This window comes from Hordeum vulgare, chromosome 7H, assembly GCF_904849725.1.
Source record: "Hordeum vulgare subsp. vulgare chromosome 7H, MorexV3_pseudomolecules_assembly, whole genome shotgun sequence".
Classification (NCBI taxonomy): Eukaryota; Viridiplantae; Streptophyta; class Magnoliopsida; order Poales; family Poaceae; genus Hordeum; species Hordeum vulgare.
In genome coordinates, this window is record NC_058524.1 from 453,045,393 (window position 1) to 453,067,402 (window position 22,010).

At 43.6% G+C, this 22,010-nt stretch overlaps 2 protein-coding genes across 2 annotated transcripts; both read left to right on the forward strand.

Moving 5' to 3' along the window:
* The first annotated feature begins 701 nt into the window (after positions 1–701).
* Positions 702–6,077, forward strand: LOC123409756. The gene is made up of 4 exons (XM_045102619.1): positions 702–922; positions 1,041–1,085; positions 4,625–4,779; positions 5,797–6,077. Exons 1-4 carry the CDS (start codon positions 862–864, stop codon positions 5,812–5,814), a joined length of 279 nt encoding a protein of 92 aa, XP_044958554.1. The 5' UTR covers positions 702–861; the 3' UTR covers positions 5,815–6,077.
* Positions 6,078–16,621: 10,544 nt separating this feature from the next.
* Positions 16,622–20,810, forward strand: LOC123411205 (uncharacterized membrane protein YuiD). The gene is made up of 5 exons (XM_045104149.1): positions 16,622–16,838; positions 16,913–17,047; positions 18,891–18,928; positions 19,031–19,097; positions 20,426–20,810. Exons 1-5 carry the CDS (start codon positions 16,647–16,649, stop codon positions 20,717–20,719), a joined length of 726 nt encoding a protein of 241 aa, XP_044960084.1. The 5' UTR covers positions 16,622–16,646; the 3' UTR covers positions 20,720–20,810.
* Positions 20,811–22,010: the final 1,200 nt, after the last annotated feature.

Here is a 22,010-nt window from a genome sequence, read left to right on the forward strand (position 1 = left end):
GGCACCGACGGCGAGCGAGAAACGTCGAGAGGCTTGGATTGGGGGTGAGAGCGGCGCCGGTGCGGGCAGTTTCGGAATACGAGCCAACGACTGGGGTAGTGGTGGGCCTGAGGTAGTGGTTGTCCTGATCGCTCGGCTATTAAATACGACCGCACCAAGCCGCGTCTCTTCGCGTGCGATCGTCCTACGGGACGATGCAACGGCTCCCAGTGTGAGTGCTCGAACGCGACAACGAGCATCGAAGCGCTTTTCAACATTTGGGTTTATTCATTAGTGGTAATTTTCTTTTCAATAGCGTCAAACCTACGCATGACATCTTTCAAAGTTAAAATGTACTCCCTCTGTTCCTAAATATTTGTCTTTTAAAGATTAAACTACGGGCTACATACAAATTAAAAATGAATAAATCTACACTTTAAATTATGACTATATACATCCGTACGTAATCTGTAATGAAATCTCTAAAAAGAAAAATATTTAGGAACGGAGGGTACATGCATCCGTTTATAGAGGCCAATATGTGCATTTACCACAGCAAAAGAAAAGAGAGAGTGTGTGCATTTATTGCATTAAAAAAAGTCTCAAATATCCTATTTCTAATTTTCAAGACTTTTTTTTTTGAACCGGGCAACCCCTTAATTTTCAAGACTTGTAAAAGCAGCCGTAAACAAATATACTCAGTTTACTGGGGCTACACGCAAAACCTACCGCCGCGCCCTCTTCCTCGCCTCCCACCGCAAGAAAAGCGACCGGAAGGGAAAGACCAACCGGAGAGGAACACCAGGTTTTAGCATCGCGATTTCCATAGAAGGGTTCCGCGGAGAAATTTCGTTGGATTGCTCCCCGGATTCCAGCACAAAGATGCCGCGCATTCCAATGATCAGATTCCCCAAGAGGCATCTCAAAGTCCCATCCCCACCAGGTGCCCTCTTTCCCCCCTTCGATTCATGTGGGATTGTAGGGTTAAAGTTTGCTAGTCTATGGTTTACTATGACGGAGATCTAATTCTTGTATTTCTTGGGTTGATTTCCTTGACGCAGCGGCGCAGCCTGCAGATCAGCACGCGACCCTCATGTCCCGATTGGGTAAGCTCGTTAATCTCGAATCTGCAACGGAACTACGTTTTTCTTGTTCTTGAATTCGGGTGAATTTGCCGTGCTGATTTGTGGTTGGGCAACGTCCTTAGTTATGACTTTCTGGATCAGTTGGTTGATTTATACAACATTTGTTGGCTTGCTTGAGATGTGATTTTGCTTCATAAATTAGGAAAGTCGGAATGTGATTTGGTTTCAGGCAGCTTTTCAGAGTGTAAGCCAAATTGAAGCTATTCTTGTATTGATTCTTCTTCACATAAGATAGATGGGACTGGGATATTAGGTGTGAGATGAGCTTGCAAGGAACTTGATGGAAAAGAGAAGGTTTTGTGGGTCATGATGAAATCAAGATGCATTTCATGATATTTCTCTGTTTTGTACTTGTTCATTTTGCCGACAGTGTTATAGTACCATTTGGATGTAGGGTTGATGCTAATAAATATATATATATGTTTTCAAGTTTTAAAGGTCATATTTGACATTAGTCATTTCAGTCACTGACTGAAAATCCACGCCTTCCTGGCCATGAATAAGCAATAACATTCTATCTCACGTTGTTTCGGTAGTTTGGATTGGATGTGCTGAATGTGTTACAAGATAACCAACCATTTGTTTGGGAGTAGAGGACATGATCTCTTATCTGACTTTATGGCCTTGTTTTTGCCGATGTTGTAGCCTGTTACCACCAGTTATTGGATAGTTTCTTACTGTACTGTACATTTTACATTGAGATTGCAATTCAACAATCAGTTTTCTTAATACCGATCTTGTCTTTTGTCAGCTGTAATCAGCAGCTAGCTGGTTGCTGCTAGGATTTTTTTTTTCGAGAAAGCTTTGTGTGCCACTGCATCAATCGAAAGAAAATATTTCATGTACATGCAACACCAAAGCTAAGCCGGTAACATGGCCGACAAGCAAGCAGTGCCAGCCGCAGACCAATATCAGCCCTCAGCCTTGATCTTCTCTAGCAGACACGAATATCCCAGCACTCCCCGTCGAAGACACACACATTGCATTACTTCCAGATCAGCCAGCCAGTCGGAAGGATTAGTGGCACCGTCCCTTTCCTCGTGAATGAGTGCATAGTTTGCTTCCACCAGTCGATGAAGTTCTCCCCTAGTCCATGTGGCTGCCCAGCGAACCTTATCCAACCTAGAGTCTTCTGCTGAGCTTGCCGGGAGAAGAGACGATCCACAAGGAGATAGTGCATCATCTCTGGTGCGTAATCAGATAGCAAGCAGGTTACCTGCTGCAGCAGGCCTCGCTGCGTCAAGCGGTTGGCCATCCAGCAACAGACTAGACATGCGAACCACATGAAATTTGAACCTCGTTTTATATGATAGGGTGGACAGCAGGAACCTTCTTCAAAGAAGAATTTCTTTCTTCCATCCTACACATGTTTACTCTGTAATTCAAGCAGTGAGGAAACTGCTTTGCACCTTTTCTGAGACTGCCCCTTCGATCTTAATTGTTGGGATTCCATTACCAATGACCGAAGAAGAGGGATCTGTGTTTTAGATGAACTGATACTCACCTCAAACTCACTCCCTGCCAAGTTTGCAATGAATATCTTATGATGGGATTCTGGCACATTTGGATGCAGAGAAACTCCCAAGATATTCAAAGCCTAAAGCCCATCAGTTCAATCTTGGAGGTTTTTACTCAGGAATGACTTATAGCTTGGCCAGATCAGAGTCAAGAGCAAGTAAAAGGAAGCTTTCAGTCATTGGATAGAGTCATATCTGATTTAGATTAATTGTTGCATATGGACTTCCCTAAAGTTGGAATTGGCTGACTTTCATGAACTTCTTTTTTGTTGTTGCTAGCTTTGTACATATTTTTAATATAAATGAAAATTACCGTAGAACAAATGTTCTATGGTCTTTCATTCAATTTTTCTTAACCTGGTTGGGAGCCCAAGAGTGCCAGTTTAGCTTCCATGAATTGGAGAGGACCGAGCCCTGGAACAATAACTTATAGTAGGAGCGTGTAAAGTACTTGCTGTCCACAGTCCAATGCCGTTGAAGCCCATTTGCCTCGATTGTAAGTTGGACCTTGCCGTGCGCCACAGCAGGACATACTCAACCCAGCCATGGATGCCTGGAGTTCCTCAGATATCTGTGACCCAGAACCACCCAGCAAGCCCGCAACAGTGCGCCAGCGCCTAATGGTAAGTCGGCATCATTGTGCAGATCTGGGTGCAGGCTCAATCACTGCCCTCTCGAAATAGGTCGAGTTGCCATCAACGGGGATCAAAGATGTGGATCCAAGTTTGATCTATTGCTGGATTTTGACTTCCCATTCCCTGCTTAAAGATATTGTAGGAAGGAGGAACATTTGGTTGCACTTAAGATGCAAGTGCTCCTTTGCACCTGGAAGCTGGAATGCAAGTGCCACAGCTGGTTTACTACACCAAGTCCAAGTTGATCACCTATTTTCTCATTATCAACCTGATTTCAGGACTTTTTTCTCGAGAATACATGATGCATATCATTTCATTGAAAAGAAGGAAATATTTAATATAGTTGGCGCCTCTCTAATAGGGAAATAAATAGAAAAAAAAAATCTTAGATACATACATACTGCCTACAAACTAACATATTCTCTTGGAACAGAACACCCTACAGTGCCACGCTTTTCATTTATGACAGTGTTGTGATGACTTCGTTTCCGCATTCTATTTATGTATTAATTGTTGCCTGCCCTGGTAATACTGTACCTCTGAAGTAGGTGTTGCAGTGAGTTTCTTTCACATGCTATCTTGGCTTTTTGCTGCAACTACTGAACTAGTCATGCGGTTGTGTTTTGTTTAGCCAAATAAAACAAACAAACCTGTGTATAAGATATCACATCTGTCCAGAACAGATTTGGTACTGGGGAGAACCGTAAATTTGTTCCTCTGTTTGTCGGCTTTTGTCAATATCCTCGGCTTGAGCAGTCTCTTTAAGTTTGCCCTGAAGTTCACTGTCCACTGTGGTCATGCAATTTTGTTTTGTTTTCTCAAATAAAACAAGCAAACCTGTGTATAGGAAGGTAGCACATCTGTCGAGAAAAGGTTATATCGGTGAGGACTGTAAATTTGCCTCAGTTGGTCGACCTTTGTCATTTTCCAAACTTGACCAGTCTCTCTTTAAGTTTGCCCTGAAGTTCATTGCCCACTATGGTCATGCAGTTTTGTTTGGCGAGAAACAGAGAGACAGGCGTGAGTGAACAGAGGGAAGGTGTTGGGTCAGGTTGTAATTATTGAGATTAAAATTTTCCAGGGGAAAATAGGTGGGGACAGCTGTTAATTGTTTTCTAAAAAGCACCTCATGGTGAAGTTACAAGATTAGCTTGAAGAAATCGGCACAGGTTGATCAAGTTTGTGGAAAATTTACATTTCTCCCATTGTGTATTACCTAAATTAGTGTATAACTCCCTCCAGTGACAAAAGAATGGCATTCTGGATATTGATCCGTAATATTCCAAAGTACTTTCCTCGTAATACATGGAAAGGGGTGTAACTAAAATTTTTACAATTTGATTTTCAGGAGCTAAAGTAGATGCACCATCTTCTGGAGAGAAAAAAAATTACCGCTTTAGATCAGATGTGCCACCCGCACCTTCTCATAATGCTGTTGGAGGGCCAGCTTCACAACTTCCCAAGCGCAAACCACTCTCTGAGGAAGAGATTGAAGCTATCATGGTACGTTCTTTGTTTACAGATGCCGAAATACAAAGCAATATACATTGTATGGTTATGCCTAAGGTATTTGGTATGTACTCCCTCTGTTAACTAATATAAGATCGTTTAGATCACTAAAGTAGTGATCTAAACGATCTTATATTAATTTACAGAGGGAATAGTATCTAGAAAGCAATTTTATCCAATGCTTATGTGTAGTGTGAACCCATGTGTACATGAAATTTGCAGAATGACCGCAGTGTGGAGCCATGTTAAATTGTTCATGAAATTTGTACAATGATTGTGTAGCTTGGACACATGTGTTTGTTGGTTCAAGCCTAAAGATAGTGGCAAAATGCTTGTCAATTACCCATGCATAATCAACCTTCATCGTTGTTCCTAATCTATTGCTGGTCTTTGCAGAGTAGTAATTGTCGGTACTTTTTTCACTAGCTACTTAGTAGACACTAGATCGAAGTCACAGGTTGCACTTGCTACTTGGTAGACAGAACTCACAGGACTAGATACTCACTTACTCAGTTGTCTCCTTATGTACTATGGTGAACCGCTACCTTTTCAGTCTCCTTACATTTAGTTATACAGCTTGCTAACAACTTGCATGTAAAAAAGGGGACGAAGGCTGTTAACTCCATCAATCCCCACCATAGATCAATGGCATTTGGATTTTTTCTTCATGTCTGCAAACTATTGATATGTACTCATATACATGAACAAGAAAAGGGGACCTTCTCAAATGCTATAGCTGTTTGCCATGCAATCTTTTCCAATGCTATGGTTCTGCCAGCTCTATTAGGATTTCTATCTTTTTCTTGATAAACATCTATTGGGCCTAAATTGTCAAATTTCTACCCAAATTTTATTAATACCTACGCTATTCGGCAATATCGTTTGTAGCATTGAACGGACTCCTGAATGCGTGTTGTTCATTGGCAGTTGTTAGTTTTATTCTGCATCATTATGAAGTATTATATTCTTCTTGTCACTAACACGGGAAACACATTTTTTTTCTCTGAGCAGCAAGGCGGTGTCTTCTGATATTGCTTCCCCACCAGCTGCACCTTTAGTGGAGCGCCAATAAGCCCTATGCCGTGCAGCATTCGTAACCGTTTTGCACAAGAGCCATGTTACTTATGGAACTCTTGTTTTTGGTCCCCGGAACTCACCAACCGCCACACCCGGTTTCCTGAATTATTCCCTGCATACATGTGACTAACCAAAAATGGTGAACGCTGAACATGTGATGTATGGGTGGGTGCCCCGCCTTGCCAAAATATGTGATCATGGAACGATTTCATGAACCTCCACAAGTTCTTTTTTTTGTGAGCGAATGTTCTCTTCTTTCATTTTTTTTTCTTTCTCACGCGTGATTTGAGTCCTTGATGGCATAGGTTACATTCTGCTGTGATTTTGGTCGTCTTTTCTGTTGTTCTGGTCGTTGGAGCTTTCGCTGTCCCAAATGCAGTGCTCCTATCTTATTCTTATCCAGCGGCTGCACTCGTTCAACAAAAGCTATGTAGTCTTTGCACGCGTTTGCCCCTTTCCTGTGGCAGGGTTTTCCAAATCAAAATAATCTCCCTGAACTATGGGTCGATGCTCACAACAATATTTCCAGTTCCTTTTTTACTCAAGAAGCACACTTGTGTTTCATTCCGAATGCATCGACGTGATACGCATTAGAATACTTGTGTCTGTCCCTTCTCACAATAGTCGAGCTGTTTTTTCTCCCCAGAAGAATAATACTTTGGATCGAAGATATTTCACAGGATATTTTGGAAGATTACAACCCATTGGAGTTTGTCCCACGAAAGCCCTTTGGATCGTAGGAAAGGACACATCAAATCCCTATGAAATCCAGGGTGAAACACATGGTTTCCCCGGTGTTAGACCACTTGTCGTTACTCATTGAGGTGGAGACGAAAGAACCGAGGAGGCGGAAGTGGGGCTAGGTATGAAATAATGTGGGAGCGACATGAAGCTCTCCCGGGCATCATTTCCGACGTGTGGTTAAAGAAAGCTGCCACCAATCTTGGGGAGGTAGCACAGAAAATGCAGCATATGATGACAGAATTGCGGGCATGGAGCAAGCGTCATTTTGGCCAAGTGTCCAAGCAAATTGAAAACCTCAGGGCTGAGTTGGAAGCTTTGCAGCTCAATAATGCGAATAAAATGCTTATCAAGGGAAAGATGTATGCACTTGATGAATTACTATATAGTGAGGAGATGATGTGGCTCCAAAGATGAGATGATGTGGCTTCAGAGATCGCGCATTGGCTAGCTGAAGGAGGGGGGCCGTAACACACAATACTTTCATAGAAAGTCTGTCTGGCGAGCGAGAAACAACTACATCCGTAGATTAAAGAAGGCAGATGACACCTAGTGTGAAACCCATGGGATATGGAGCGCATGGAGTCTTATTTCCAGAAGTTGTTCAAGGGGCTTGCCAAAATACATGTCACTAACCAAAAAGTCTTATTTTCAGGAGTTGTTCACGAAGGACCCAACTTTGTCCCTGGATGAGGTTCTGAATTGCATTGATGCAAAGGTAAAACAACAGATGAATGATACCCTTGACGCACCTTTCTTTGAAAAAGAAGTGGCCGATGCATTATTCCAGATCGGACCTCTCAAGACTTCTTGTCCGAACGGCTACCCCGCGCGGTTTTTCTACGCAATTGGCTGGTACTGAAAGAGGAGGTGACAACGGCCGTGCTAAAATTCTTTGCAACAGGACGCATGCCAGAGGGGGTTAATGACACGGCCATAGTGCTGATTTAGAAAGTACCCACCCGTGTGGACCTCAAGGACTTTCGGCCTATTAGCTTATGCAATATGATATACAAAGTGGTGTCCAAGTGCATGGTAAACAGGCTTCGTCCGCTGCACTCGAAACTAATTTTAGAGAATCAAAGTGTTTTTATCCAAGGATGTTTGATCACTGACAACAAAATCAATGCATTTGAGTGTATCCATCATATCCAGTCGATGAGATAGGACCAATCTTATTGTCCCTACAAGCTGGACCTATCCAAGGCGTATGATCGGGTTGGCTCGGATTTTTTGGAGAAGGCCCTAACTAAATGGGGCTTCTCGGTGACCTGGGTAAACCGCGTTATGGAGTGCATTCGTTCGGTCAGATACTCGGTGAAATTCAATGAGAAACTGTTAAATAAGTTATGTCCAAGCCGAGGGTTGCGACAAGGTGACCCATTGTCCCCTTTCTTATTTCTTTTTGTTGCTGGCGCCTTGTCTGCATTATTGCATAAGTCCATTCAGAATGACGGATTTGAAGCTCTGAAGCTTTGTCGAAGAGCCCCTGTTATCTCTCATCTTCTCTTTGCGGATGATACCTTATTATTTTTTCGTGCCACACCGGACGACGCGACTATTGTCAAGGTGTTGAACACATATGCAGAAGCGATTGGACAATTAATTAATCCTTCGAAGTGTTCCATCTTGTTTGCTGACAACTGTCCGCCTGGTGTCATCATGGAGGTGAGGGGCATTTTAAATGTGTCTCAGGAGGTCTTCGAGCCTAAATACCTTTGTCTACCTGTCCTTGATGGAAGAATGAGCAAAGGAGTTCTCCACCCCGTACAGGAAAGGCTGAGCAAAAGATTGGTGGATTGGAGCGAAAGGTACATGTCCAGTTCAAGTAAGGAGGTACTGATTAAGGCGGTGGCTCAAGCAATCACTACATATGTGTTAGAGCATATATCTCCATATGTGGTTTTGGTAATTGATGACAATTCCTATGGACTAATGGTTGCCTTAAGTTACATTTATAGGATTTGTCCATAGGCACTTCTTGAAGTCCATCTGTTGGGTTCAAGGAGTTTATATGATGACCAAGATGGTATTCAAGGTATTATCCAAAGAATGGTCATAGAGACACATGGTTGATCAAGATCTCAGACAAAGAGTAAATCAAGATGATCAACACACAAAGCGTACAAGATGTACCGAGAGGGATCAAGTGATCCCATGGTATGGATTTGTCCATAGGCACTTCTTGAAGTCCATCTGTTGGGTTCAAGGAGTTTATATGATGACCAAGATGGTATTCAAGGTATTATCCAAAGAATGGTCATAGAGACACATGGTTGATCAAGATCTCAGACAAAGAGTAAATCAAGATGATCAACACACAAAGCGTACAAGATGTACCGAGAGGGATCAAGTGATCCCATGGTATGGTAAGCATTGTCCATTACGTATTTGTGTACTAACCCATAGTCTTCGTGAGAGTTCTATGTGGGGGTTAGGTGTGTTTCCATGGGCTTGCGTCAAAGGGAAGATCTCATACAACCCATGAAGTATGACGTCGATGACCAAGATGGTATTCAAGGTATTATCCAAAGAATGGTCATAGAGACACATGGTTGATCAAGATCTCAGACAAAGAGCAAATCAAGATGATCAACACACAAAGCGTACAAGATGTACCGAGAGGGATCAAGTGATCCCATGGTATGGTAAGCATTGTCCATTACGTATTTGTGTACTAACCCATGGTCTTCGTGAGAGTTCTATGTGGGGGTTAGGTGTGTTTCCATGGGCTTGCGTCAAAGGAAAGATCTCATACAACCCATGAAGTATGACGTCGATGACCAAGATGGTATTCAAGGTATTATCCAAAGAATGGTCATAGAGACACATGGTTGATCAAGATCTCAGACAAAGAGCAAATCAAGATGATCAACACACAAAGCGTACAAGATGTACCGAGAGGGATCAAGTGATCCCATGGTATGGTAAGCATTGTCCATTACGTATTTGTGTACTAACCCATGGTCTTCGTGAGAGTTCTATGTGGGGGTTAGGTGTGTTTCCATGGGCTTGCGTCAAAGGGAAGATCTCATACAACCCATGAAGTATGACGTCGATGACCAAGATGGTATTCAAGGTATTATCCAAAGAATGGTCATAGAGACACATGGTTGATCAAGATCTCAGACAAAGAGCAAATCAAGATGATCAACACACAAAGCGTACAAGATGTACCGAGAGGGATCAAGTGATCCCATGGTATGGTAAGCATTGTCCATTACGTATTTGTGTACTAACCCATGGTCTTCGTGAGAGTTCTATGTGGGGGTTAGGTGTGTTTCCATGGGCTTGCGTCAAAGGGAAGATCTCATACAACCCATGAAGTATGACGTCGATGACCAAGATGGTATTCAAGGTATTATCCAAAGAATGGTCATAGAGACACATGGTTGATCAAGATCTCAGACAAAGAGCAAATCAAGATGATCAACACACAAAGCGTACAAGATGTACCGAGAGGGATCAAGTGATCCCATGGTATGGTAAGCATTGTCCATTACGTATTTGTGTACTAACCCATGGTCTTCGTGAGAGTTCTATGTGGGGGTTAGGTGTGTTTCCATGGGCTTGCGTCAAAGGGAAGATCTCATACAACCCATGAAGTATGACGTCGATGACCAAGATGGTATTCAAGGTATTATCCAAAGAATGGTCATAGAGACACATGGTTGATCAAGATCTCAGACAAAGAGCAAATCAAGATGATCAACACACAAAGCGTACAAGATGTACCGAGAGGGATCACGTGATCCCATGGTATGGTAAGCATTGTCCATTACGTATTTGTGTACTAACCCATGGTCTTCGTGAGAGTTCTATGTGGGGGTTAGGTGTGTTTCCATGGGCTTGCGTCAAAGGGAAGATCTCATACAACCCATGAAGTATGACGTCGATGACCAAGATGGTATTCAAGGTATTATCCAAAGAATGGTCATAGAGACACATGGTTGATCAAGATCTCAGACAAAGAGCAAATCAAGATGATCAACACACAAAGCGTACAAGATGTACCGAGAGGGATCAAGTGATCCCATGGTATGGTAAGCATTGTCCATTACGTATTTGTGTACTAACCCATGGTCTTCGTGAGAGTTCTATGTGGGGGTTAGGTGTGTTTCCATGGGCTTGCGTCAAAGGGAAGATCTCATACAACCCATGAAGTATGACGTCGATGACCAAGATGGTATTCAAGGTATTATCCAAAGAATGGTCATAGAGACACATGGTTGATCAAGATCTCAGACAAAGAGCAAATCAAGATGATCAACACACAAAGCGTACAAGATGTACCGAGAGGGATCAAGTGATCCCATGGTATGGTAAGCATTGTCCATTACGTATTTGTGTACTAACCCATGGTCTTCGTGAGAGTTCTATGTGGGGGTTAGGTGTGTTTCCATGGGCTTGCGTCAAAGGGAAGATCTCATACAACCCATGAAGTATGACGTCGATGACCAAGATGGTATTCAAGGTATTATCCAAAGAATGGTCATAGAGACACATGGTTGATCAAGATCTCAGACAAAGAGCAAATCAAGATGATCAACACACAAAGCGTACAAGATGTACCGAGAGGGATCAAGTGATCCCATGGTATGGTAAGCATTGTCCATTACGTATTTGTGTACTAACCCATGGTCTTCGTGAGAGTTCTATGTGGGGGTTAGGTGTGTTTCCATGGGCTTGCGTCAAAGGGAAGATCTCATACAACCCATGAAGTATGACGTCGATGACCAAGATGGTATTCAAGGTATTATCCAAAGAATGGTCATAGAGACACATGGTTGATCAAGATCTCAGACAAAGAGCAAATCAAGATGATCAACACACAAAGCGTACAAGATGTACCGAGAGGGATCAAGTGATCCCATGGTATGGTAAGCATTGTCCATTACGTATTTGTGTACTAACCCATGGTCTTCGTGAGAGTTCTATGTGGGGGTTAGGTGTGTTTCCATGGGCTTGCGTCAAAGGAAAGATCTCATATAACCCATGAAGTATGACGTCGATGACCAAGATGGTATTCAAGGTATTATCCAAAGAATGGTCATAGAGACACATGGTTGATCAAGATCTCAGACAAAGAGCAAATCAAGATGATCAACACACAAAGCGTACAAGATGTACCGAGAGGGATCAAGTGATCCCATGGTATGGTAAGCATTGTCCATTACGTATTTGTGTACTAACCCATGGTCTTCGTGAGAGTTCTATGTGGGGGTTAGGTGTGTTTCCATGGGCTTGCGTCAAAGGGAAGATCTCATACAACCCATGAAGTATGACGTCGATGACCAAGATGGTATTCAAGGTATTATCCAAAGAATGGTCATAGAGACACATGGTTGATCAAGATCTCAGACAAAGAGCAAATCAAGATGATCAACACACAAAGCGTACAAGATGTACCGAGAGGGATCAAGTGATCCCATGGTATGGTAAGCATTGTCCATTACGTATTTGTGTACTAACCCATGGTCTTCGTGAGAGTTCTATGTGGGGGTTAGGTGTGTTTCCATGGGCTTGCGTCAAAGGGAAGATCTCATACAACCCATGAAGTATGACGTCAAGTTGTGATAGTCATCAAGATTGCGATGTGCAAGTGCAGGTGGATCAGCACGAAGATATCATGCTTGAAGCTTGCCGTCCATTGTGGTGGCAATAGACTTGTGAAGATATGCTGAAGAGTGGCTCACCCATAGTGAGTATGGGGGAGCAATCAACTAGTCTTCATCAAGCAAACACAATCAAGAAAGGTGGTCCATCTTGAGGAAGCCAAGATCATCATCATCTAGCTCAAGAGGACGAGGTGCAAGGTATAGGTTTGCCCTTGATAGGTTTTCTGTTTAGGATAGATTGTTGTACTATCAAGGGGGCTCTCAAGTGAGTAGCTTGATCCTATCATTCGTTGAGAGATCAAACCATTTGCATCCTTGCATCATACTTCTTGGTTCTTGTTTGGTGTTTCTCTTTGTGAGTTTTAGAGCTTATGGTCATCTTAGTGACAAGCTCGAGTTCATCGAAAACGGAGTCCATATGCATCTACTATGATGTTTTCGATGTTGGAGTTTTTGCCGGTTCTTCATTCATAGAGGACTCACATCTCTATATCTTTTGGCATTTTCATAACCGCATGGTCTTAAGATTTCCAGTCACTGTTTGGATAGCCCTTGTCGTCCTGAATCCAACAAGCTTGGGTTTGCTCGATTCGGAGCTCGTATGCGAAAGTTATGGCTGTTTCAGTGGCGAGCGGTAGTACCGCTAGACCTAGCGGTAGTACCGCTAGAGTTGGCGGTAGTACCGCTGGCCCTAGCGGTAGTACCGCTGGCTGGCGGTAGTACCGCCCCTGGTCAGCGGTAGTACCGCTCCAGGAGCTTAGTACCGTCTGCCTAGCGGTTGTTCGTGGACGGACCTTTTGCGAAGACTTTCTTGGCGGTGGTAGTGCCGTTGCACTACCAGGGGCCCAGCGGTAGTACCGCTGGAGTGCCAGCGGTAGTACCTCTAGCCGGCGGTAGTACCCCTGGAGTGCCAGCGGTAGTACCGCTGCAGCCAGCGGTAGTACCGCTGCAGCCAGCGGTAGTACCGCTGGAGCTCGGGCAGAAAGTGGGGGTAACGGTCTGATTCCTTCCCCCACTACATAAAGGGGGTCTTCTTCCCCCTTGGCCTTATCCATCCGTTGAGCTCTTGTTCTACCTCCATTGTTGACATTCTTAGAGCTTGCTTACTCTCAATCCCTCCAATGATTCTTGCTTGTTCTTGAGGGAAAAGAGAGAGGAGATCTAGATCCACATCTCCACCAATCACTTTCTCATCTATGTGAGGGGAACCCCTTGGATCTTGATCTTGGAGTTCTTTGTGAGCTCCTTGTTCTTCCTCTCATATTTCTCCATAGCTTTTGTTGTTGTGGAGGGATTTGAGTGTGAGGGACTTGACCACTTCGTGTGTTCTTGCCATTGCATTAGTTGCATCGGTTTGAGTTCTCCACGGTGATACATGGAAGTGAGAAGTTGAGAAGCTTACTACCTTTGGTACTTAGTACCCTTGATATTGTTCTTCGTGGATGCTTTGGCGTCCTAGAAGCTTGGTGGTGTCTCGGAGCTCAAGCATTGTGGTGTGAAGCTCCGGGAAGCGTCGGGGTCTCCAATTAGGTTGTGGAGATTGCCCCGAGCAATTTGTACGGGTACCGGTAACCGCCCCCAAGGGTTGCCACGTGTACGGGTTCGGTGACCGCCCCCAAGGGTTGCCATTTGTACGGGTTCGGTGACCGCCCCCAAGGGTTGCCATTTGTACGGGTTCGGTGACCGCCCCCAAGGGTTGCCATTTTGTACGGGTTCGGTGACCGCCCTCAAGGGTCCCTTAGTGGAATCACGGCATCTTGCATTGTGCGAGGGCGTGAGGAGATTACGGTGGCCTTAGTGGCATCTTGGGGAGCATTGTGCCTCCACACCGCTCTAACGGATATTAGCATCCGCAAGGGTGTGAACTTCGGGATACATCATCGTTTCCCCGTGCCTCGGTTATCTCTTACCCGAGCCCTTTACTTATGCACTTTACTTTGTGATAGACATATTGTTTATTGTAATATATCTTGCTATCACTTAGTTGTTTATGTTGCTTAGCATAAGTTGTTGGTGCACATAGGTGAGCCTAGTTGTTTGTAGGTTTTGTGCTTGACATATTAAACGTTAGTTTTATTCCGCATTTGTTCAAGCCTAAACCTTAACTATTTTAAAGCGCCTATTCACCCCCCCTAGGCGACATCCACGTCCTTTTCAATATGTGAGGAGTGTCTTCAAGTTACCCATGTCAGTTTGTGATGATTTAACTCGTATGATCCGATAATATTGGTGGGGAGTAGAAGGAGGGGAAGTGGAAGATGGCCTGACTCGCTTGGGACAAGATGATATTGTCAAAATTAATGGGTGGTATGGGCTTTAGAGACATGCAAGCTTTCAATCAAGCTCTCCTTGCCAGCAAGCCTGGAGATTATTAGAGCATCCTGAGAGCCTTGTAGCAAGACTTCTAAAGGCAAAGGATTTTCCTGCCGGGGATCTAGTGGACACGGTTTTTACCGGGAACGCTTCAGCAATTTGGCGGGGGATTGAGCATGGCTTGGAGTTTGTGAAAAGAGGCATGATATGGCGAGTTGGGTCTGGGAGGAAAGTTCGATTGTGGCGAGACCCCTGGCTACCTAGGGGCCTGTCGCTGTGACCTGTTACTCCAAAGGGAAGATGTCATCTAAAAAAAGTTGTTGACCTTTTTGACGCACACGGACGATGGAACTTGGAACTGCTGAACAAACATTTTTGGCCAGTAGATGTCTGCACTATTCGTTTTATCAGAACTTCACCTAGTTAGGAGGAGGACTTTATCGCTTGGCATCCAGGGAGACATGGAGTTTTCTCTGTGAAGAGCGCCTACCAACTGGTGATGAACGATCATTTTTAGACACATAATGCAGGTGCCAATGGTGCACGACCAGAGGGAGACCGGACGTGCTGGAACATGATCTGGAAGGAAAATGACCCACCCAAAGTGCGGGCTTTCGCATGGAAAGTTGCGGTTGATGCTCTCCCCACGAATAGCTGCAAGGCAAGGAGCCACCTTAATGTTCCTGTACAATGTCTTCTTTGTGGTTCTGAAGTGGAGGATTCTTTCCATGCAGTGATAGTATGTCCGCATGCCCGAAGCCTATGGAAAGAAATGAAAGAAGAATGGCAGCTACTTGAGAAGGATAAGTTAATTAAGACATGGTCAGAATGGCTGTTCGGCATCTTGGCTGACCAACCAACCAAATCAAGGGAGATGATCATCACGCTTCTCTGGAGAACCCGGAGTTTGCGCAATGACATTATCCATGGGAAGATGGTTCCGCCCCTGCAGGTCTTTCGCGCCTTCTTGAGCAGCTACCTTACATCTTTTGATCAAGCACAACGACTTAATGTGGATGACATTATCAAGGGCAAGCAACCAATGAAGGAGATACCAACCAGGTTACCGCCTGTTCGAGTGCCGATGAGGCCATGGACCAAGCCTCCCACGGGCTGGACGACGTTTCGGTGTACGGAGCTCTCTTTCCAAAGACTGGCGAGGCGAGTACTAGCATGGTGCTTCAGAACTTTGACGGCTCGGTGATCTTCTCAACCTACATATATTTGTTCCATTGAAAGGATGCTCTTGAGGCGGGGATCAACACTATATTGGAAGGTTTATCTATGTGCTTGGAACACACTGATCTCCTAGTGGTTGTCCAATAGGATAATCCAACAGCCGTTGCAGCCTTGACGGATGACTCGCTCGATCGATGTGCCTATAAATATCTCATGATAGAAATAAAGAAGTTGCTACAACTTCGGGGTTTTGTTCCGCTAAGAATTGATTGTAAACAAAATAGTGTTGCCCGTAGTTTAGCTAATATAGGGAGAACTAAACGTAGCATCGCTTGTTGGTTGCACCAGGTTCTAGACAACATAAAAAAGCTTGTTTTAGCAGACTGTAACGCTATTTCAGAGGAATAAATAGAGAGCAGCGTTTCTGCTCTCGGGCTCATTTGCACCCGCGTTCATGAAAAAATATACATTTTTAAAAAGTTTAAAATAATCAGTTTTTGTGGTAGATAATCTGATGCGTGAGGAACGCTTTAAATTTCAACTTATTTGGACATCTGAGCAGCTCTCAGCAAAAAAAAAAATCGAAGTCTGTAAAAAAGGTTTACTGTTCACGAGCTGTTCTGACCCGATTTGTCTTTTTTACCGAGAGTTGCTCATATGTTCAAATAAGTTAAAATTTAAAGCGGACCTCACACATCAAAATACATATCACATAAAACAAATTTAGATTTTTTTTGTATTTTTGTATTTTTTTTCATCAGCGAGAACAGATAAGCGAGAACAGTAGACTTGGATTTTCGCATATACCCCTTTCCTCGAAAAAAAAGATGAAATTAAAAACAAGAGGAAGGTCACAGGAAAGAAGAGATAGCCCATTTGGTTCGGTCCGACTCACCCAAGGAGCGCAGGCAGCCGTCGGCTCCCGGGAATCCAATGGCCATGACCCAGTCATCCTTCGCTCGCCGCCCCCCACCCCCCTCCGCGGCGCTCACCTCTCCCTCCTCCCCGGCCTCCTCCTCCTCCTGGCACCCCCCGAGGCGCGGGCCGCGCCGCCGCCGGGCCCTCACGGCCGCGTCCTCCCTCCATTTCCGGCCGGAGGACGTCGCCGAGCTCGCGCATAACAAGGTTCGCCGTAACTAGCTTAACGGATTGCTGCGTTCATCTTTCGATTGAAGTAAGGACTCGGCTCGTGTTTCAAGGTCTTGATTGCGGCGACGGCGGCGAGTGTGATCGGGCAGCTGGCCAAGCCCTTCACCTCCGGCAGGGACGTGGGCAAAATCGACATCATCAGGGTCGCCGCCCAGTCAGGGGGGATGCCCTCCACCCACTCAGCGGTGAGACCATCGTCTCCTGACCATTGATTCCTTCAGTTTGTTGTGCTGCTGCTGCCTTACTTACTGGAGCATGTTGAGAGCGTGTTTGGCTCTTAGTCCCTGCCTGCCTGCCTGCCTGGGATAAGGTTGTGCTTCTGTTCTTCCGGAGGCCATTTTGACCAATACATTTCCACCACTTTACATTAAGATGTACAGTACTAGCAGAATTACAAGATGATGAGAATATTTAAACATTTCTAGCGATTGTTATCTTATATTGCTGATGCAGATGGTTTCTATTATCTGCTCCCGGTCAAACTTTAGAAAAGAATTTGAGCCAAATACTTTTCGCCCCTTCCATTGCAACAATGAGACATAACAACGCAGCACTTTATGAAGTTTGGCAGCACGAATTGTAGGGTACCAAGTAATAAGAATGGAGATAGAACGGAAATGCGGATTCTCCACAATTAGTTGCGTCCAACAGCCCATGCTGTGCATATACATCTTGAAGTTTCAAAACGATTTGAAAGAAAATCATGGTTGTACTGCATTTTAATTTTTATGACATACCAATTATACATATACAATTTTGTGTCCTTGTACGGTTTGGAGGTGATCACATTTTGTATTGTCAATGCTCACATGCGGTAGCATATTATACATTTCTATTTTTTCTTCTGAAAACTCAGAAACTGTAATTTTACAATGGTTTGCGCCTTCCACTAGTTGCATATTTTCTTTTCTCTGTTATATATCTCTTGTTTGTCATGGTGAATAAACAACTTGTGGCCATCTATCTAATGAATAGTTTGTTACATATAAGCATCTGAAGTAGAAGCACAACACAATTCGAAATGAAGCATTAGTGCTAAAAAAGCACATCATGAAAAGAGAATAAAATTAAGGACACGTGAGACATGTATTTAAAATGGCGAAACCAAATCATGATATACCACAGGGAGCACAGATGTGACTGTCAACTATACAAGGAAAGTTGCAAGCAGAAAATTTAACAATAAGGCATCCACCAATCCTGTATGTCCACCGAAGGCATTGTAAGGCAACTGAATTATTGTGAGTTGGAAAAGGAAACAAATCCAGAAACTATATAAATACGTACACACTACTCTCCCTATGTACAGAGGCTAACTACTCTATCCTCCCATGCATCGTCATGCTTTCCATTTGCACCGTCATAATTAGAATCACAAATCAACACTTAGAGCGTGTTCGGAAATGATCCAGTTCCTCTGAATCCTCAACTCCCGCTCCTCCATCCAAAATGCTGCTCCTTGTAAAAGCTAGCGATAGAAAAACCTGTTCAGCAGGCAGCTTTGCTCCCTATCCACGAGGACTTGTTCAGCGGCTGGTGGATCTGGCTGGAGATTTGGAACAGAGACATAAATGAGCGAGTTGGGCGTGACAACTCGAACTGTTTTCACTTGGCGGTGTCAGTTCCATTGTAAATCTTATCAACTCCATGATTTTTAAGATCTGAGATTGCCGAAATAGCCGCTCCCCACAAACGCACTGCAGCCTGCTCCACTCCTTGTTTTCAACTCCGCAGAGTTCGAGCGTTCGGTGCCTCTCCGTAGACTCCGGGATCGGAGTTGAGGAGTGGAGAGAATCCGAACACGCTCTTAGGGTGCTGTTTGGATTCTTGAGATGCTTTGTTAGTAAAAAGAAAATGTTACATCAGGAAACATGTACCATGGAATAGGAATCAAAAGCAAGGTATTATCACAACATCTTAGTTTTTTATTCAAGTGCACAACCATATATTTTGAGGTAAAGCTATTAGTTCTTGCCAAATCGTCAATTCAATTTTGAATGGTTCTAACTATTATACTTCATGTTGTAGGCGGTTGTGGCTGTGACTACCTCGCTTGCGCTAGAAAGGTTAGCTTCTTTAATATGCTTTAGCTCAGAGCTGTCATGTTTCTGCTTGTTTTTGTCCTTAGTTTTTGTGTTTTTATTCTTGATTCGGGGTTTAGAATGCAGGGGGTTTGCTGACTCCATATTTGGGATGTCGGTGGTATTTGCCTCGATTGTAATGTATGATGCTCAGGTATGGTAAATTTAATGCTTTTATCTTCTACTAAATTATCAACCTGGCCATTTTCGACCATCTGTCAGGTTATTGATCATTCAAGCGTGGTGGTGATGTGATTCAGTTTTTTTGCAAGTACAATGTGCCAATCCCCAAAATATTGCAAAACTCATGTTTGGCATTGATTTAATTTGATTTAGTACAAACATGAGATATATTGCATTATCAGGGATGTAACTCTATTAATGCCCGTCAGACTCTTTGTTTATGTTGCATCGCCTAGATCTCCCCATTGATGTTGTGTTTTTTTCACAAAACTTGCAAAACAGAATTTTGGAATTGATTTGATCGAGACTTAGTACGAATATGAGACCATGTTTCATTATCAGGAAGACAGGAATGTAACTCTCTTATTACCCAGCAGACTCTTCATTTCTGCTGTATTGGCCTAGATCTCCCCATTTCTGTTGCTGTTTCTTTTTCAGGAAACTGGGAGGTCAAAGGTGTTAGACGTTTAACAATCATGTTTCACACACATCTCTTATAAGATACAAAAAAGGGAACATCCATTAAGAAACGATTTTGTTCCGATACATTTTCTTTCTGCCTTTGCCCTCTAGAATCTGGTCAGGGCCGGCACGGCCTATGGCCCATCTCAAATAACGGCCCAACAGATATACATACTTAAATAAATTAAAAAAAATATTGATTCGCAGAACATAACACCAGCACTATTATGGGGTGGATAGCGGACCCCCACTCTTCCCTCGGCGCACTTCAGCAATATCTGTCTGAGCTTTTCTTTCCTTGCTTTCTGATTCTGTCTTCATCTATGCACATCCAAAACCAATGCATGTCTCAGCTAACCCCCACTAAGTAATCGTATATATCGTTTTCAGTGCCGCTGGATTCTTTATCAGTGTAGTTGAACATGTATAATTTCTTCTCAGCTTGGTGTGGATGCAGCTGTAAAAAGTTTGACCAGTTCAGTTAGTACCCATGTTTCCTTACTAGTAGGTATCCTGTCTGTCGCTAAGTAGGTATTCAAACAGTGGTATTCGGGCCAGACAATGGCAATTCCATATTCTGGCTCCAAATGTCTACTAGTACATCCAAACGGGCCGTAAGGGTATATGGCCAGTACATGCCCTCATCTAGTTACCCTCTACTGTATTCATGCCACACCATGTCTGAGCTTTGTTAATGACCTGCAAAAACCTTACCCAAAGGTCGATAGTGTTGTTTCAGATTAGAAATTTGCTGTGAGTTTTCATAGAGTAGTAAAACTACTGGAGCTAATACCCTCATTTGTTGCTTTCAATTGGCTTATTTGTTGTTTACAATAGGGAGTCAGAAGAGAAGTGGGCAAGCATGCGAGGCTTTTGAACAAGCTATGGACCCTACGGGAGCAGACGACTCCAGATGAGGAGGACGGCGGTGGCCCGGTAAATTCCAGCTCCGAATCCCTCCCCGCAAACCGCGAGATGGCTGCGGAGCCTGTTTTTGTTCCTCAGGATGTAACTGAGTTAGCAGAGGAGTATAACCGGTTGAGTGAATCCGTCGGCCACACGGAGGCGCAGGTCATGGTTGGCGCCTTGCTAGGTTTTGTTGTAAGCTTAGCCGTCCACGCGACACTGTAACAACAACTTCCATTATTCTTTTACAACATCAACATTGATTACATTGTATGATACCCCTCCGTCCCATAATATAAGAGCGTTTTTGACACTACACATTATGAGACGCAAGGAGTAGATTTTTACGTGAAGAAACAACACAAGTGGTTGATTGTTACCACAGCAGACACTTTATTTGACTCTGCACCGGTTAACCGGAGTTTGAGCCTGGACGGTTGCTGACTTGACGCCGGTTGGACATTGCGACGCGGCAGCTGCCATTTCTTCCGTAATAAGAGTACAGAGAGAAGCACTAGCTTCAGTAGTGGCATATGTTTATGTTTGATGTACTCATCAACAGATGCTTTGATGTGCGTGGTGAGACGATTAGTTAACTCGGACGGTGAGGAGGAGGAAGCGTGACGCATCTGGCGCTGCTTTCTCTTACTATAACACTGTTTGATAAATAGGTAAGTTCATTGGCCTTAGTAAACAAAGGCGAAGAGCTCCGTCTCTGGTGCAGGGGCTCCAGATTGAACTGGACCTGCACTGCACAGTTGATCATGCGAAGTGTGCAAGTGATGGGGATGGCAGCGAAGATTCCGTCTCAGGTTGTTCATAGACTCAAAAGACCATTCAGAAGTTTTTTTTTAAACAAGGTAAAAATTTTGTCATTTCATTGATTAAGAAAGGAGGTTTCGAACAAGAGCAGTAAAGCGGCAAATTAAAAGGTCTACTCTTGCGGCATTACAAACACTCCTTTTAAGTTGTAGCACAACGAAGGAAGAAAGAAAAAGGTATCAAGTGACCTAATTGCCCAGTTTAGGAGGGCAAAGGACGTGAAGCGACTAATTCTTGTTGGTAAGGTATAAGATGCGCATATTTGCCATACCAAGAGTTTTTTGTGTGTGTAATTATGGCACTTCTTTTACAGTCAGCTCTCAGGTAAAAAAAGGCTACCATAATAACATAATAATCATCTAGAAGTTAAATAAAAAATACCAATGAATTTGCAGAAGAATCAATAGAAAATATTAAAAAATGATAAGTCCCGAACGTTCGGATTTTGCCCATGACGAATCAAACATATTTTATGGCAATTTCAGTTGACACGAGGATGACAAGTTTAGTTGGCAAGCATGGCAATTTTCTAGCAAAAACAAACCGAGGACAAAATTGCCATGCTTACCAACTAAACTTACCATCCCCGCATCAACCAAAACTGCCATAAAATCATTCATCGATTTGCTAACGTTTGGTGTTTATCGGGTCCAAAACATTTTTTGGGGAAAACACTCGAATCTATTAACCAAAC

Excerpts from the sequence above, each read along its gene's own strand:
- LOC123411205 (XM_045104149.1), top strand. The coding sequence starts at position 16,647 with ATGGCCATGACCCAGTCATCCTTCGCTCGCCGCCCCCCACCCCCCTCC. Across the intron at positions 16,839-16,912 it reads CCGAGCTCGCGCATAACAAG|GTCTTGATTGCGGCGACGGC; the intron begins GTTCGCCGTAAC and ends TCGTGTTTCAAG. Across the intron at positions 19,098-20,425 it reads TTGTAATGTATGATGCTCAG|GGAGTCAGAAGAGAAGTGGG; the intron begins GTATGGTAAATT and ends TGTTTACAATAG.
- LOC123409756 (XM_045102619.1), top strand. The coding sequence starts at position 862 with ATGCCGCGCATTCCAATGATCAGATTCCCCAAGAGGCATCTCAAAGTC. Across the intron at positions 923-1,040 it reads CAAAGTCCCATCCCCACCAG|CGGCGCAGCCTGCAGATCAG; the intron begins GTGCCCTCTTTC and ends TCCTTGACGCAG. Across the intron at positions 1,086-4,624 it reads GACCCTCATGTCCCGATTGG|GAGCTAAAGTAGATGCACCA; the intron begins GTAAGCTCGTTA and ends TTTGATTTTCAG.